General features: G+C 41.0%; 1 protein-coding gene across 3 annotated transcripts in view; it reads left to right on the top strand.

The window, feature by feature from the left end:
• The window catches only part of ATP2A2 (ATPase sarcoplasmic/endoplasmic reticulum Ca2+ transporting 2), a 32524-nt gene extending 19360 nt beyond the window's left edge, over nt 1-13164 (top strand). Inside the window, exons 10-21 of one of the 3 annotated variants that reach the window (XR_012787710.1) lie at nt 231-333; nt 786-917; nt 1007-1129; nt 1411-1629; nt 2502-2837; nt 3336-3556; nt 4040-4242; nt 4570-4655; nt 4984-5117; nt 6590-6707; nt 6813-8568; nt 12317-13164. Coding sequence is in view for 2 of the 3 variants with exons in the window: in XM_075568204.1 (XP_075424319.1) it covers nt 231-333; nt 786-917; nt 1007-1129; nt 1411-1629; nt 2502-2837; nt 3336-3556; nt 4040-4242; nt 4570-4655; nt 4984-5117; nt 6590-6707; nt 6813-7082 (1945 nt within the window). In the remaining variant the exon portion in view is untranslated. Of the gene's footprint in view, nt 1-230; nt 334-785; nt 918-1006; nt 1130-1410; nt 1630-2501; nt 2838-3335; nt 3557-4039; nt 4243-4569; nt 4656-4983; nt 5118-6589; nt 6708-6812; nt 8680-12316 lie in introns of those variants that run through there. The other 2 variants (XM_075568205.1, XM_075568204.1) reach the window with 2 other exon arrangements.
• The last annotated feature ends 474 nt before the right edge of the window (nt 13165-13638 follow it).

Raw genomic sequence — 13638 nt, 5'->3', positions numbered from 1 at the left:
TGGTTGGTGGCTTCCTCGTGTATGTAACTGTGTAAGCAATCTTCCACTTCTATTTCTCAGCAGCCACACCAACAGATTTGTTTCTTAGTGCATTTATATCCACACCCTCGGTAATGGATTAATCACTGCATCTGTATGCCAATCCCAGGCAGAAATTCTGCAGATTTTCGTGTGATATATATATATATATATATATATAAATATATATTTATTTCTTTACCCTGTAATAGGCTGAAAGATGACAAACAGGTGAAATGCCACCAGTATGACGGCCTTATAGAACTTGCTACAATCTGTGCCCTCTGCAATGATTCTTCTTTGGACTTTAATGAGGTTGGTGTAAACATTCCTAAAATCTTCCATGCGTGAGATACTTCACATTAGTTTAATTCCATTTGTTTAAGTGGAAAGGCCGTGTCCATGGGGAAAGCCCGTTACTTTGCGTGTACACAGTTACTTTAGTCATGCGCACTGAGCCATAATATTTGTGCTTTTGCCCTAGTTTCATTTCTATACGTTGGAGACACTTTCTAATTAGGTAGAACACCGCAACAATGGTTCCCCCTTTGTGTATTGTAGTGAAGACAGATGATTGGTGTATCCTGATGTTAAACAACTCAAATTCACTCCATTACACACATGTACATTTAATATATACAAAGCATTCATCAGTTTAATATATTTATGTAGTAAAACGGCCATCAGCTGATGACCACACCTGCTAACGTGCAGTCTCGCTCTTATTTCTGATTTTGTTTTAATTATCTCCCCCCTCCCAAAATTAGGCAAAGGGAGTTTATGAGAAAGTTGGAGAAGCTACGGAGACGGCACTCACCTGTCTGGTTGAGAAGATGAATGTTTTCGACACTGATCTGAAAGGGCTTACCAAAATTGAACGTGCAAACGCTTGCAACTCGGTCAGTTCGTGCATTCTTTCTGTAGCGTTCCTGTAACGGCAAGCTTCATTTTGTACAAAATTAATATACCGTCAATGTCTTATTTGCAGGTAATAAAACAACTGATGAAGAAGGAAGTAACGTTGGAGTTTTCGAGAGACCGGAAGTCCATGTCTGTGTACTGTACACCAAATAAACCCAGTCGCACTTCCATGAGCAAAATGTTTGTAAAGGCAAGTAAGATGTAGGCAGCTAATGGAACACAGTGACAGGGGAGTTTAGCGTTCTTTTAAGTCGTTCTAGATGTGTGCTCCACATGTGCATGAGCAAAGCAAGTAAATTATATTATGTTGTAATTCGTTTGGCAAGCGAGCATTAAAGCAGGTAACTGAAATCCTAAAATGTTGCCTTCATAAGACACACTGTCTGTATTAACCATTTCGTTCCTGAGGTGGCAACAGTGTGTTAAAAATAAATAAATATAAATAAGCATAATGTTCTTTTTATCCCATAGGGGGCTCCGGAAGGCTTGATGGAAAGATGTACCCATATTCGTGTTGGAAGCTCAAGAGTGCCTTTAACTGCAGTAGTTAAGCAGAAGGTTATGGGTGTTATCAGGGAGTGGGGATCTGGCAGAGACACGCTGCGTTGTCTGGCTTTAGCAACGCACGATAATCCAACAAGAAAAGAAGACATGAAGCTTGAGGAGTCGACCAATTTCATCAATTATGAGGTAAGCCTTTAAATGCTTTTTGCTCACATCCACATGCGGTCTCATTTAGAGAGGCGTGGTAGCTATTTAAAACATGCTTGTTTTATAGGTCAAGGTGTTTACCAGCTCTTGGGGACAAACTGGTAACAAAAAAAATGGTGGCACTTTCACAAACTGGTTAGAAAACCTTCAGTTAAGGGCTATCACGGACGGTGGGGACATCTGTGAATGAATTGCGTAATCGGCAATCAGTGACCGTTAACGTTGGATTACATTTCAAATAACTTTATTTATTTTTTTTTTCACACCAAACATTTTTTTATTTATTTTTTTTTATTCCAGAAAGTGTCTTTATTGGGTGACACACTTGTGAAATTGTAATTTTTATTTTTTTCACACGACTATGAAGCCATACATTCTTTAAATCACTTTTGAAAATAATTGAATATTTTTTTTTTTGTGTGTTTTTTATACAGAGCAGTTGATTTTTGAATTTTAGGACTGTGGTATATTTAAAACTGGATTAGGATTGATCTATTTCTTGTACAGCTGAGACTCCTGTTGAATTAAAAAAAAAAAAAAAAAATCAGCTCCGCATAATGCATCTCATCTATACATATATTTTCTAATAGCCTTGCTATTCCACCAATTTCTACCTCCATTATAAAAGCAGATGAAAATGTTGGTGTTCACAGTGCAAAATGGCGGACTCTAGAAGTGGGTGGAAGAGGCTGCCATCCAAAGCCTACTACTGTAATGCACTCTGCTCCATGAAAGCCTTTTCCTTGATGTAGTAGAGGCTTTTGCAGCATTCAGTTCTGCTATTCACTACATTTTTCCTTTGGTAGTTCAGGTCAATATGTGTTTATTTTTTTTTTTTATTTTTTTTTTAGACCAATCTGACATTTGTTGGCTGTGTCGGCATGTTGGACCCTCCAAGAACAGAAGTGGCTGCTTCCGTAAAACTGTGTAGACTGGCCGGCATTCGAGTGATCATGATTACAGGAGATAACAAGGGAACCGCTATTGCAATTTGCCGCCGCGTTGGTATCTTCCGTGAAGATGAAGATGTGACAGATAAGGCTTACACAGGGCGTGAATTTGATGAGTTGTCCCCGGCTGCACAGAGGGACGCTGTTTTGAATGCCCGCTGCTTTGCTCGTGTGGAACCTTCTCATAAGTCGAAAATTGTAGAGTTCCTGCAGTCTTTTGATGAGATCACAGCCATGGTAAGAAAGGATTGTATTATGTTACCAACAAGTGTGCAACTTGCATACATTATTGTAAGGATATAGTACCACACACGATGCATATTGGAAGGTGTCCCCTCCCTTAAGATCTTACAATGTAACAAATTAGTGCAAATAAGATTGAATGCTTTATGGTCATGGCTATTTTTTTGTTTTAATGGCAAATCTCGAGAGCGAAAAGTGTTTTTTCTTCTGACATTTTATTTATTTATTATTGAGGAATGCAAAGTAGGTTTGTTCCTAAACAAACTTTGCGTCTGAGTTCAATACAGATGGCAACTGCTGTTAATGACAATCCAAGGTCCTTCCGCAACAAAAGAATGCTTGAATAAAAATGTGTATTCAATTACATTTATTACACGAGAAGTTGGCATGCTCTTAAATGCTTTAAGTGGTTGAACCACAATGGTATTCATGTGATTTTAGCAGGTAATATTGTTTGTTAGAATTGGTCTCATTACAAATTGTCTCTTGTAGACCGGTGATGGTGTAAATGATGCGCCAGCGCTAAAGAAAGCAGAGATCGGAATAGCTATGGGATCGGGCACAGCTGTGGCTAAAAGTGCCTCTGAAATGGTGCTGGCTGATGACAATTTCTCTACCATTGTGGCAGCCGTAGAAGAAGGACGTGCCATCTACAACAACATGAAGCAGTTTATCCGATACCTAATCTCTTCTAATGTTGGAGAAGTAGTTTGGTATGAATATTAAAGTGGATATTTATTTGAATGTGATTTGAATCCTATGAGGAAAAAGCTTGGGGTAATGGTGGGACTGGGTGTCTAACTAGCTTTAAGTATGTGAATATTATCAGTTTGCATAGGACATGTACATCATTATAGATGTTGGAACTAGGGTAAGTGGAAATTGTATTCTAAATATAAGAAGTTTTTAGACTATTCTAAACCGCTCAAACACTGCAAGAAGGACCTTAAACAGTGTTGTACGATCCTCTTTTTAAATGCACAGTAGTACAATGCAAAATACCTTTGCACAAACTTTCTATATCCGTTGTAGTTTATCTACTGTAAATATACGAGTACTCCCAAGAAGACGGCCATACTTGTGCTATATCAATTCTAGTTTTATCTTTATGGGCGCGCCCTAAAAATTGCCTTTGTTATGGGCCGTGTCTTGGATTTTTCATTAACTTTTATTTTTTTTATTTTTTTCTGCCTTAGTATTTTCCTGACTGCTGCTCTGGGGTTCCCTGAAGCTTTAATACCCGTCCAACTTCTGTGGGTTAATCTGGTCACTGATGGTCTTCCCGCCACTGCATTGGGCTTCAACCCACCTGATCTGGACATTATGAACAAGCCCCCACGGAATCCTAAGGAACCACTTATCAGTGGCTGGCTCTTCTTTCGTTATCTGGCTATTGGATGTAAGTGCAATAATAGTCTCGCTGCTTTCATAACCGACGCAGTTTGTTTCGATTTTTAAAAACGTTTGGATTGCATTATCCACTAATTTACATCTGCTGCACTTTCTGGCTCAGTCAGACCGTGGAAAGTAGGCCGTGCACACAGTGTTTTGCCCTTTCCCCTCAAGTTTTATTACCGTAACTGTTTTCGGCATGTCGTCGTGCTAAAACGTGCAACATGGTCAATCTGTTAACACTGGTGGGGACTGCACTAGTAACCCTGACGCATTAGCACAACACACTTTTATAGTCCATGACTACAGAAGTTTAACGTCTCGTTTTCCATAGGTTATGTTGGCGCTGCTACAGTTGGTGCTGCTGCCTGGTGGTTCATTGCAACTGAAGAGGGTCCGAGAATAACCTACTACCAGCTGGTAAATCCTTTTCCTCACTTCAGATTCCTTATTGTAAAGTTACTGGCTCAATTTATACCTGATTTTTAATATATTGGAAGCTTACCATGTTAGTGTAATGTCTTCGGGGAAGGGGGGGGGGGAATATACAATCCATGTCTACCTGTTGACATGACTTTATTTGCAAGGTAGGCAGATATCGGGATTATAGTGACATTTGTTACAATGTAGTGCATCAACACTTCTAACTAACCGGTTTCCATAATTATTAAACACATTCTTTACCTTGATGCATTTCTAGTCCATTGTGACCAAGTACATTGACCATATACTTTCTTGTTCATTTTAGAGCCATTTTCTGCAGTGCAAAGAGGACAACCCTGAATTTGAAGGCGTTGCGTGTGAAATTTTCGAGTCCCCTTATCCGATGACCATGGCGCTCTCTGTCCTCGTTACTATAGAGATGTGTAATGCCCTTAACAGGTAACTACAACTAATATAAGGTCAAACGTTTGCGTAGTTCATTTAGGGTTTTTTTATTTATATATATATATATATCTTAGCACGTGTTGTGAACCATATTTCATGTGCCCAAGATGAAAGGGGTGTGCCATTTAGATTAGTGTAGCATCTTCCAGCAGGTAGTCCATTTTACTTTGCATATGGTGGAAGCCGTTACGTAGCTTAACTCTTGCAACTTTTTAATGTTGTACGAATTACAGCACAGGGCAAAATGATATACATTACACACACCATATGAGAAATACTATGATGAGCAAATATTTTACTAGATCATGATTGCACTGTTGGTAATATTGAGGGCTTATACCAGCCTGTTGTTCATCTAAAAGGAGTTATAGACGAAGCAGACGAGAGAAGGGGGAGCTCACTCATTGAATCCGCGTTACGATAGGCAAACGAAGATGTAACATTGTAGTACTATTGCATAATATTATGCAATCGAGCATAAAGGTTTATTAATGCATAATTCTGTTTATCTGATTTTTGGGTACACCATATAACCACAATTTTGCTCTAAAATACGTGGTGACCGTTTCCAACATTCTGGTTGTGACCCTTTCTTTTTTTTTTCCCGCTTGCCGAATGTACACAGTCGCCACTGAAACGCTGCACCGTGTGCTTAGAAAAACACCACTCCAATGTTATTGTGGTGCTATTGTGGCGAGCATTATTAGGCTTGCTTACTTCTAAGGGATTTCCAACATGTATAGTTGGTTAGAATAAAAGCTTTGTACATGACACTTAATGCAACTATGAATCCCTAAATAGCTTTTATTCATGTCCCTGAAATATCACAATGTAAAACATTTAGATTTGGGGTCATGTAAACAAGCCCAGAATCTCCACATGTTTTATTTGGCTGCCACATCTGAACTACAGATTATTGCTTTGGGTGGGGGGGGGGGAAGGGGGGGAGTATGAATCTGAGTCTAACTGAATTTCAGGCAGCTGTTCCAAATATAAAAAGTAATTGTCTGTGCAGAGTGCTTCACTGAGTGCTTTTTACGGCCATTCAATAGGTTGAAGTATCTCTTGGCTAAACAATGTATTGGTGGCCTACTGAAAAATGCCGTACGTGTACCAGTGCCATGTTTAGAATTTGCTCTAATTCCCAGTGAATAAACTTTGGCTTCTTTGACAGCTGACAGCGTTCAGGACCATTCAGTAGCAAAGGGATTAAACCAGAGCTTGGTTCTCTTTTTCAGGCCCACACCAGATTTTGAGGAATATGTCATTTGTTTGCGGGATGTGCATACACTGGTCTTGAATATAAATCAATTTGTTGGCGGCTTGCCCCCAAATTTCTGGTCCGACTTTGGGCCTCGAGGGGGAGATGATATCCACATGAAAAGCAAACCTTGTTGCTTGCTCTTATGAACATCTCCTTCATACATGAGATTTAGCTTTCATTCTGACTTGTCTTTTCTTCCAAGCTTGTCTGAAAACCAGTCCTTGCTGAGGATGCCCCCGTGGGAGAACGTGTGGCTTTTGGGTTCTATCTGCTTGTCCATGTCTCTTCACTTCCTTATTCTTTACGTGGAACCCTTACCGGTAAGTTTACATTGCTGGGGAAAGCTGAAACAAGGTGATTTGTGACTGCATTTTCTTCACGTAACGGCTTCCCTGTTTTTTTTTTTGTTTGTTTTTTTTCTGTAGCTCATTTTCCAGATCACCCCGTTGAACTTGATACAGTGGCTGATGGTGCTGAAAATCTCGCTGCCGGTTATCCTTCTGGATGAGATGCTTAAGTTTGTTGCCCGTAACTACCTGGAGCCTGGTAAAGAGTGTGAAAAGCCTGCAGCCAAACCGTGTTCGTTTTCCGCATGCACCGAAGGGATCTCCTGGCCGTTTGTGTTTATCACGTTACCCTTGGTTGTCTGGCTTTACAGCATCGACACTAACTTTACTGAAATGTTCTGGTCTTGACTGACAGTTTAACAGATTGGAAATGTTTGACTTAACCAGTTAATACCATAATTATTATTATATTTTTTATTTTATTGTTTAAAGCAACTGTCTTTCTGCTGAATTTTCACATGAACATAGTGCTGGTGAGGGCAATTTTTGTTTTTCATACTCCAGGGCAGGGCTGGGCAACTCCAGTCTTCAAGGGCCACCAACAGGTCAGGCTTTCAGGATCTCTGCTTCAGCACAGGAGGCTCAGTCACATTAAGCCTCTGAGCCACCTGTGCTGAAGTAGGGATATCTTGAAAGCCTGGCCTGTTGGTGGTCCTCGAGGACTGGAGTTGCCCGCCCTGCCCTGGAGCTTTTGCTTTCCCCCCTCCCCTCTTGACTCTGGCGCGGGTCAGAGGTTCCGATTTTTATTTTATACACTTGGTATCCATTGACATGTACAGAGAACGAACACTATTTTATGCAAATATTTTTTTGTAGATGAGAAAGCATGTACAGTGTTCTGTTTCATAGTCTTCATCCTTGTAAAAAGGAAACAGAACGGAAATACAGTTGATCCAATGGACACTATCTGCAGAAAATTGGCAGCAGATTTAGGGAATGTGTGATTAATTTTCTGAAACTAAAGCATGATCTGTCTTTTTCTGCATGGTCATTTGATTTGATGCCATTATGCTGTCTAACGGTCTATTTTAGCCATAAGCCAGTTTTTCTGCACTGAGCAGAGTACTGCTACCTCAGTCAGTATTTTTGTTTTTCCAGTCTCATTTCACTTTTTATTTGCTGTTTACACCAATCCCTGTAAGAGGTATGCCTAATCTCGCTTGTGCAGAAAATGGTTTGTTTGTTTTTCAGGTTGAAATAATCTGTTTCCCCCCCCCCCCCTCCCCCCTCATAGATTTTAAGGTTATTTATTTAAATGTCTAATGTATTTTATTGTAAGACATTGTTTTTGCCAGTGTTGCCCAAGTCAGGGGTCGCGTCATAACCTAGTCAAAAGAAAATAAAACCTTTTTAAACGGACGGAGAGAACTTGATGTCTTGTCTTACAAACTGCATTATCACCCAAGTTCCTTATTTTCTTTCAAAGGTTTTTCTATACAAGACATTTTGTAATGTGTGTGCGTGTGATCAAAAGCTTGCACTGCAAAGTTTAAAGGCTGGATTTATTTTACATGCTTCCGCACACAACCATTCATCTTTATATTGTTTTTTTTTTAATTATTATTATTATTTTGCTAATGCGAGCTTACTGACCTGTATTGACCAGCGTTAGGGATGTAACTTCGACTCAAACTGTGCGTTTTTGTAAAATCTGTAAATAGCACATGACCAAATGAACATATTGTATAGAACTATTTTTTATTTTTAAGTGACACTCATCGTTCTATAACTGTTAGTGCATGTTTTCAGGTTGATTTCCTCAGCCTCCACTGTTTGTCATTAACCGTCCTAACCGTGGTGTTTTTCTCCAATGCCTTCCAACTCATCACCTAAAGTGAGTATTCATTGCCTTTTTAAACACTCCATCTTGGCCAGTTCATGTAGTGATGCAGGAAATTGCCATCTGTATTGTTGCTAAAGAATAAACAGTTAAAGTTTTCCTTTATCTTGCACAGCGTTTGTCATTAAACTTCCATTCTGTGTAAAAGCATTACCAATCCCGGTGACTCACAATAGTTCTGCATCATTCCTTGGTGGCCTGTGACACATCGGCGCGTTGCATGCCTCCACAGCGGCAAGGGGTTATAGTGTAGAATAAATAGATGGCCAAATTGCTGGTTGCCTTGTGGACAATTCAGAAGCCCTAACACGAGGCCTGTATGTTGTCCTTGCTGGAATAAAATGCCCAGCCTGTAGCCGGCCATTGAGAAGCTAAAGGGATGACCTCTTACCCCTCCCCCCCCCCCCGTATGATCATTGCTTCTCTGCAGATATTCTTCTGCATGTCTTGGGGTCTCCCTGAGCTAGGGGTTCTCCAACTTTTCTACATGGCGGACCACTTATTTGGAAGAGAGTATCACTTCCTTAAGGCAGCAGTGGTCCTAAAGACCCCCAACAGGTCAGGTTTTAAGGATGTCCAGGCGTCGGCACAGTTGGCTATCATTTTTTTTTACTGAAGTAGGGATATATACCTGACCTGTTGTAGGTTCTTGGACTGGAGTTGAGTACCAGCGCTGTAGAGCAGGGATGCACAAACTTAAGTCACACGCTCTCCCTCCTCGCCTGCTCTCCCTGCTCCCACGCCTTCTCTCCCTGCTGCTCGTGCCCCCTCTGCTCTCCCGCGTCTGTGATGCCACATTGTCAAGGCCCCGTGTGTCAAGAGAAACCGGAGAGCAGGTAGGAGGCGATTAGAGACCCCGTGCTCTGCCTGGCATTCAATTGAAATGTTTTGGGGAAGAGTGTGGGGCCCTCTAAGCGTGGTGCCCCCCTTGCAATGTCACACCCCTTAGTTTGTGCACCCCTGCTGTAGAGCATAACTGCACTATGTAACTGAGGGCCCCAGCTATTGGAGACGCTTCTCGGGGAAGTAACCAGTGTTTCTTTTCTTATGGGATTTAAATGGCTATGCTTTGGAAATCTGCAACTGGATTCCGGTTGAACCAGTGAGATTTGGGGCCATTTTGTTCCCCTGCAGACATTAAAGCAAGTTCCCCTTAAAGCAAGTAACTTGCTGCTGAGTCAACATGTATCTAAACCAGGGATGGGCAACTCCAGTCAAGGGCCACCAACAGGTTGGATTTTCAGGATATCCCTGCTTCAGCACAGGTGGCTGTCTGACTGCAACCCCTGTGCTGAAGCGGAGATCCTGAAAACCCGACCTGTTTGTGCCCCTTGGACTGGGAGTTGCTCACCCCTGATCTAAATGAGAAACAAATTGAATATAAATACTGCAGGAAAGAGACTGAAGTGACTTCTGGGATGCTTTGGATAACCAGTTTGAAACCCACTGCCCTATATAATTTGGAGTAGGCGCCTTGGATAGATGTCTAACAGTATGTTCTAAGCACAAATGGGACCACCCAGGATTAGGGAATAGTGTGGGGGTTTTTTTTTTGGTACAAATCAAGAAGTGGGGTTCTTTGTCAGTTTGTATTCTTCGCTATGGTATCTTCATTATCTACTTAATGAAGTCTCGCGCATTTAACACCGACTACATTGTACAGGACTAAACCTTTAAAGAACGAGTATAACGGACTTACAGGAACATGCCCTAATGTTTAGCGGCAGTTTACAATGAACCATCCGATTTTTAATGCCTTTTTTTTTTATTTATTTTTTTAAAAAAGCTCCAAAACCTGTAAAGAGCATAATATATAATTGTGCACATACAAAAATACTGATCTGGGGCTTACGGGAAAACTAACCTTCAGAGCCATGTGGTCTGGTGCCACCGGAACTCCAGCACCTCCGTGTCATAGGATCGCTCCAGAAATAATTGCTCACATGATGCAACAGGGCCGCGAATGCCAGAAACGGGGGGTGGGGGGGGGGGAGAGGAGGAAGGTGGCCCTGTTTCTCACCCCCCACCTGAGTTATCAGCCACACAAAAGTAAGCAACTGCCCATGATGACCTGAAAAGACCCATCACTCAATGGAAGTGTAACAAAGATATGAACACTGCTAGAATGCATTAAGATCTTGGCAATATTTTCTAATGGATTGAATGGGCCGTTCCCCTGTCTATTTAAAAAAAAAAATCCTCTAACATTCTGTGCTGTAGGACGTTTTAGTACTGAGTTTTCTGATAGAAACCTTTTAGAACATTAAAATCTCTCCCCAGCCTTCACTCTTGGTCCTACGCTGCTTTCATTTAGTTATTGTTCAAGGGAAATATCTTAACCCTTTTCCTGTTAAACTGAGACTATGAATGTGCACTTTTACATTAGTAAGGAGCTTTGCAGGCACGGGAGGCCTTTCCCTTACCCGCATTCATTCAGGCTTGTTACATCACCCGATCCACTCGAGCAAAGCTCAGTGTGCAGTGTATGCAGAATAGGGTCCCAAGTTTAGTCGGGTGTACCCCAACCACTTATCTGCAGGTAATGTCTGCCCCGTCACTTTCTAGTAAAGCATTAACCTATAATTGGAAAATCTCACGTCATTGGCCAGTCCATCCTGTTTACATACTATAGAATAACTTGCAAAATGTTACCATATTAAAAAAAAAAAAGTGTATTTCTTTTACTTGGTGCATGAATTAAAATCCCATCACTTCAATAGCTGTATTAGATATTTACAATCTCTCAAATGAGGAAAAATGTAAAAAATTAAGGCTGTGTAGACAAATCACCAAATCTCTCCCCCCCTCCCACCACAATCCTATGAGGTTGGGAGTGATATAGAGACGTGGTACCACAAGTTGGCTACCCCCTGTTTAGAATGTTCATCACTCAAGGTTGGCAGCTCTGTACGAGCTATTGTGCTTTACTGGAGAATAGCCAAATGCAACAACATTTTGTGACCTCCCTGGTGTAACCCATACATTACTTCCAATGAATAATGGCTCTGGTTTATCATACTAGCCAGGCCATGATACAATAAGCGCCAGTGTTTCACCCCAATGTTTGTGTGCCTTATTGACCAATAACACCACCTCTACTAGACTACATTAAAAAAAAAAATTTAACTCACTACTTCACCCAAATACACCGACTAATGGAAAGGTTTGCCATTCTAAAATTCACAATGCACCCAAAGATCTGTGTGGTGGTAATAAGTAATGCAGAATTTATGTCACTATTAGTCCTGGAAAATGTCATTCATGGGTTTCAATGCCTCTTCAGGACCAAGATTTGTTGTGGTGTGTTTATTTTTATTTTTTATTATTTATTTTTTTGCAATTCCAAAATTAACGGCCAAAGCCTAAACAGTTTTGAGGTCCTTGAACAATACATCTGCAAATATGTTCTAGTCATTCTTGGTCGCATGAAAGGTAGAGCCGTACATTTTCTACCATACGACTATTCAGTTTGACATGAATAATGGCGACCAAATACATTCATCTAAAACTGAATATGAATCCATTTGCTGCTCTCTGAGAAACAATACAAACTCCCATGGCATTTATAAAACCATTTAGGCCCCCTGTTCATTTCAATGGGGCTTAGTGCTTCCCAGCATACTGAGTATAGAGGCCTTTGTGCCAAGCTTAGTAATAGCAGTCTGTCTAAGTTCTCTTTCTACGATTGTAACATCCTGCAGTCTCCCATAATCTGATGCGCTGTCTCTTCTTTCCTTTTCAGAACAACTGGAGTAATCTCCTTCCTAAACCATTTTGCAGGAAATGTAAGGTTGCTTTGTTGAGTGCATGTGTGTGTTTAGAGAACGTTCTGAAAATAATTAAAAAGCCCTCCGCATGTGTAATTGCTTCAAAAAAGTGTGCTGTATGGAGAAAGGGAAAAGCTGATTAAAAAAAAAAGGAACAGTTGAATGAATTGGACCTTTTTTTTTTTAGCTTCCACTAGAGTTTGGATTATTCGATACACAGAAAATACAAAATGTATCCTTTTTTTTAAAACGGTAACCTTTTTGCTGCTGGATGGACCTGCGGCTTATCACGCAACAGGCACCCCCCCAGTAACAAATGGCTAAAGAATGAATAAGTGGCATAGCCAAGTTTCCATGTTTCCCGCCTTGTAGAATGTCATTAGTTCATGTACAATATCATTGTGGCGCATGCGTAAGTAGCCAAATGTCTGTATTGTATCATCGCCTTTCTAGACCGCTATGTACAATGCTCATCTATTTATAAACTCATTGGGGGGGAAAAAACGCTACAGATGTTGAATGTGTTAAAGTATAAACCTCCAGTTCACCATTTCATACGTTGAATTTATATAATTTTTCTCCTTTTGGCGTGCAAATGTCATTTTTTGCACTGTAATGTAACTTATTAAATTAAAATCTAAAGTGGCAAACAGATTTTGGTGCAATACAATTATGATGCTTTTATTCAAAGAAATTACAGTTACTGCAACCGCATGTTTGGCCTTTTAGACAATTGTAAATAAGTTCAATTGTTTATTTCAATGCTGACATAAGCATCATATATACGTGATGGTTTCAGGTAAATAAAAGTTTGTTCTATGGACTCAGGCTTTTTGTGTATTTATTTATTTATTTATTTTTCACCTCACCAGCTTGCTTCTATTCGAGCAGCACTGAAGTATTTCCTTAAATATTGGTAACCAATTTATGGGTAAAAGGTTCACTCGTCTATTCCTGAGTTTAGACCGCTGTGATCAACTCCAGTCCTCAAGAGCCACCAGCAGGTTGGATGTTCCGGATATCCCTGTTTCAGCACAGGTGGCTCAGTCTATGGCCTCGGGCATGGTCAGCGCTTAGGCGCGCTGGTGCTTACCAGTGAGCCCCTGCAGCCGCAATGAGAGCGGCTTTAGCAGGGGCTCGCGCACGCGTGCGGAAGCGTGGGTCTTTTAGATTCAAGGGAGCGCAGGGCCGGTCACGTGAGCGGTTTGCCAAATGAGGGCGAACCAGCTCCGTGACGGCACTGGCCCGCCCCCCCCCCAACACGCACACGGACGGTGCGCTAACCAAGGCCAGGGAA

This window comes from Ascaphus truei, chromosome 13, assembly GCF_040206685.1.
Source record: "Ascaphus truei isolate aAscTru1 chromosome 13, aAscTru1.hap1, whole genome shotgun sequence".
In the NCBI taxonomy this organism is placed as follows: domain Eukaryota; kingdom Metazoa; phylum Chordata; class Amphibia; order Anura; family Ascaphidae; genus Ascaphus; species Ascaphus truei.
This window is presented reverse-complemented; position numbering and strand designations above follow the sequence as displayed.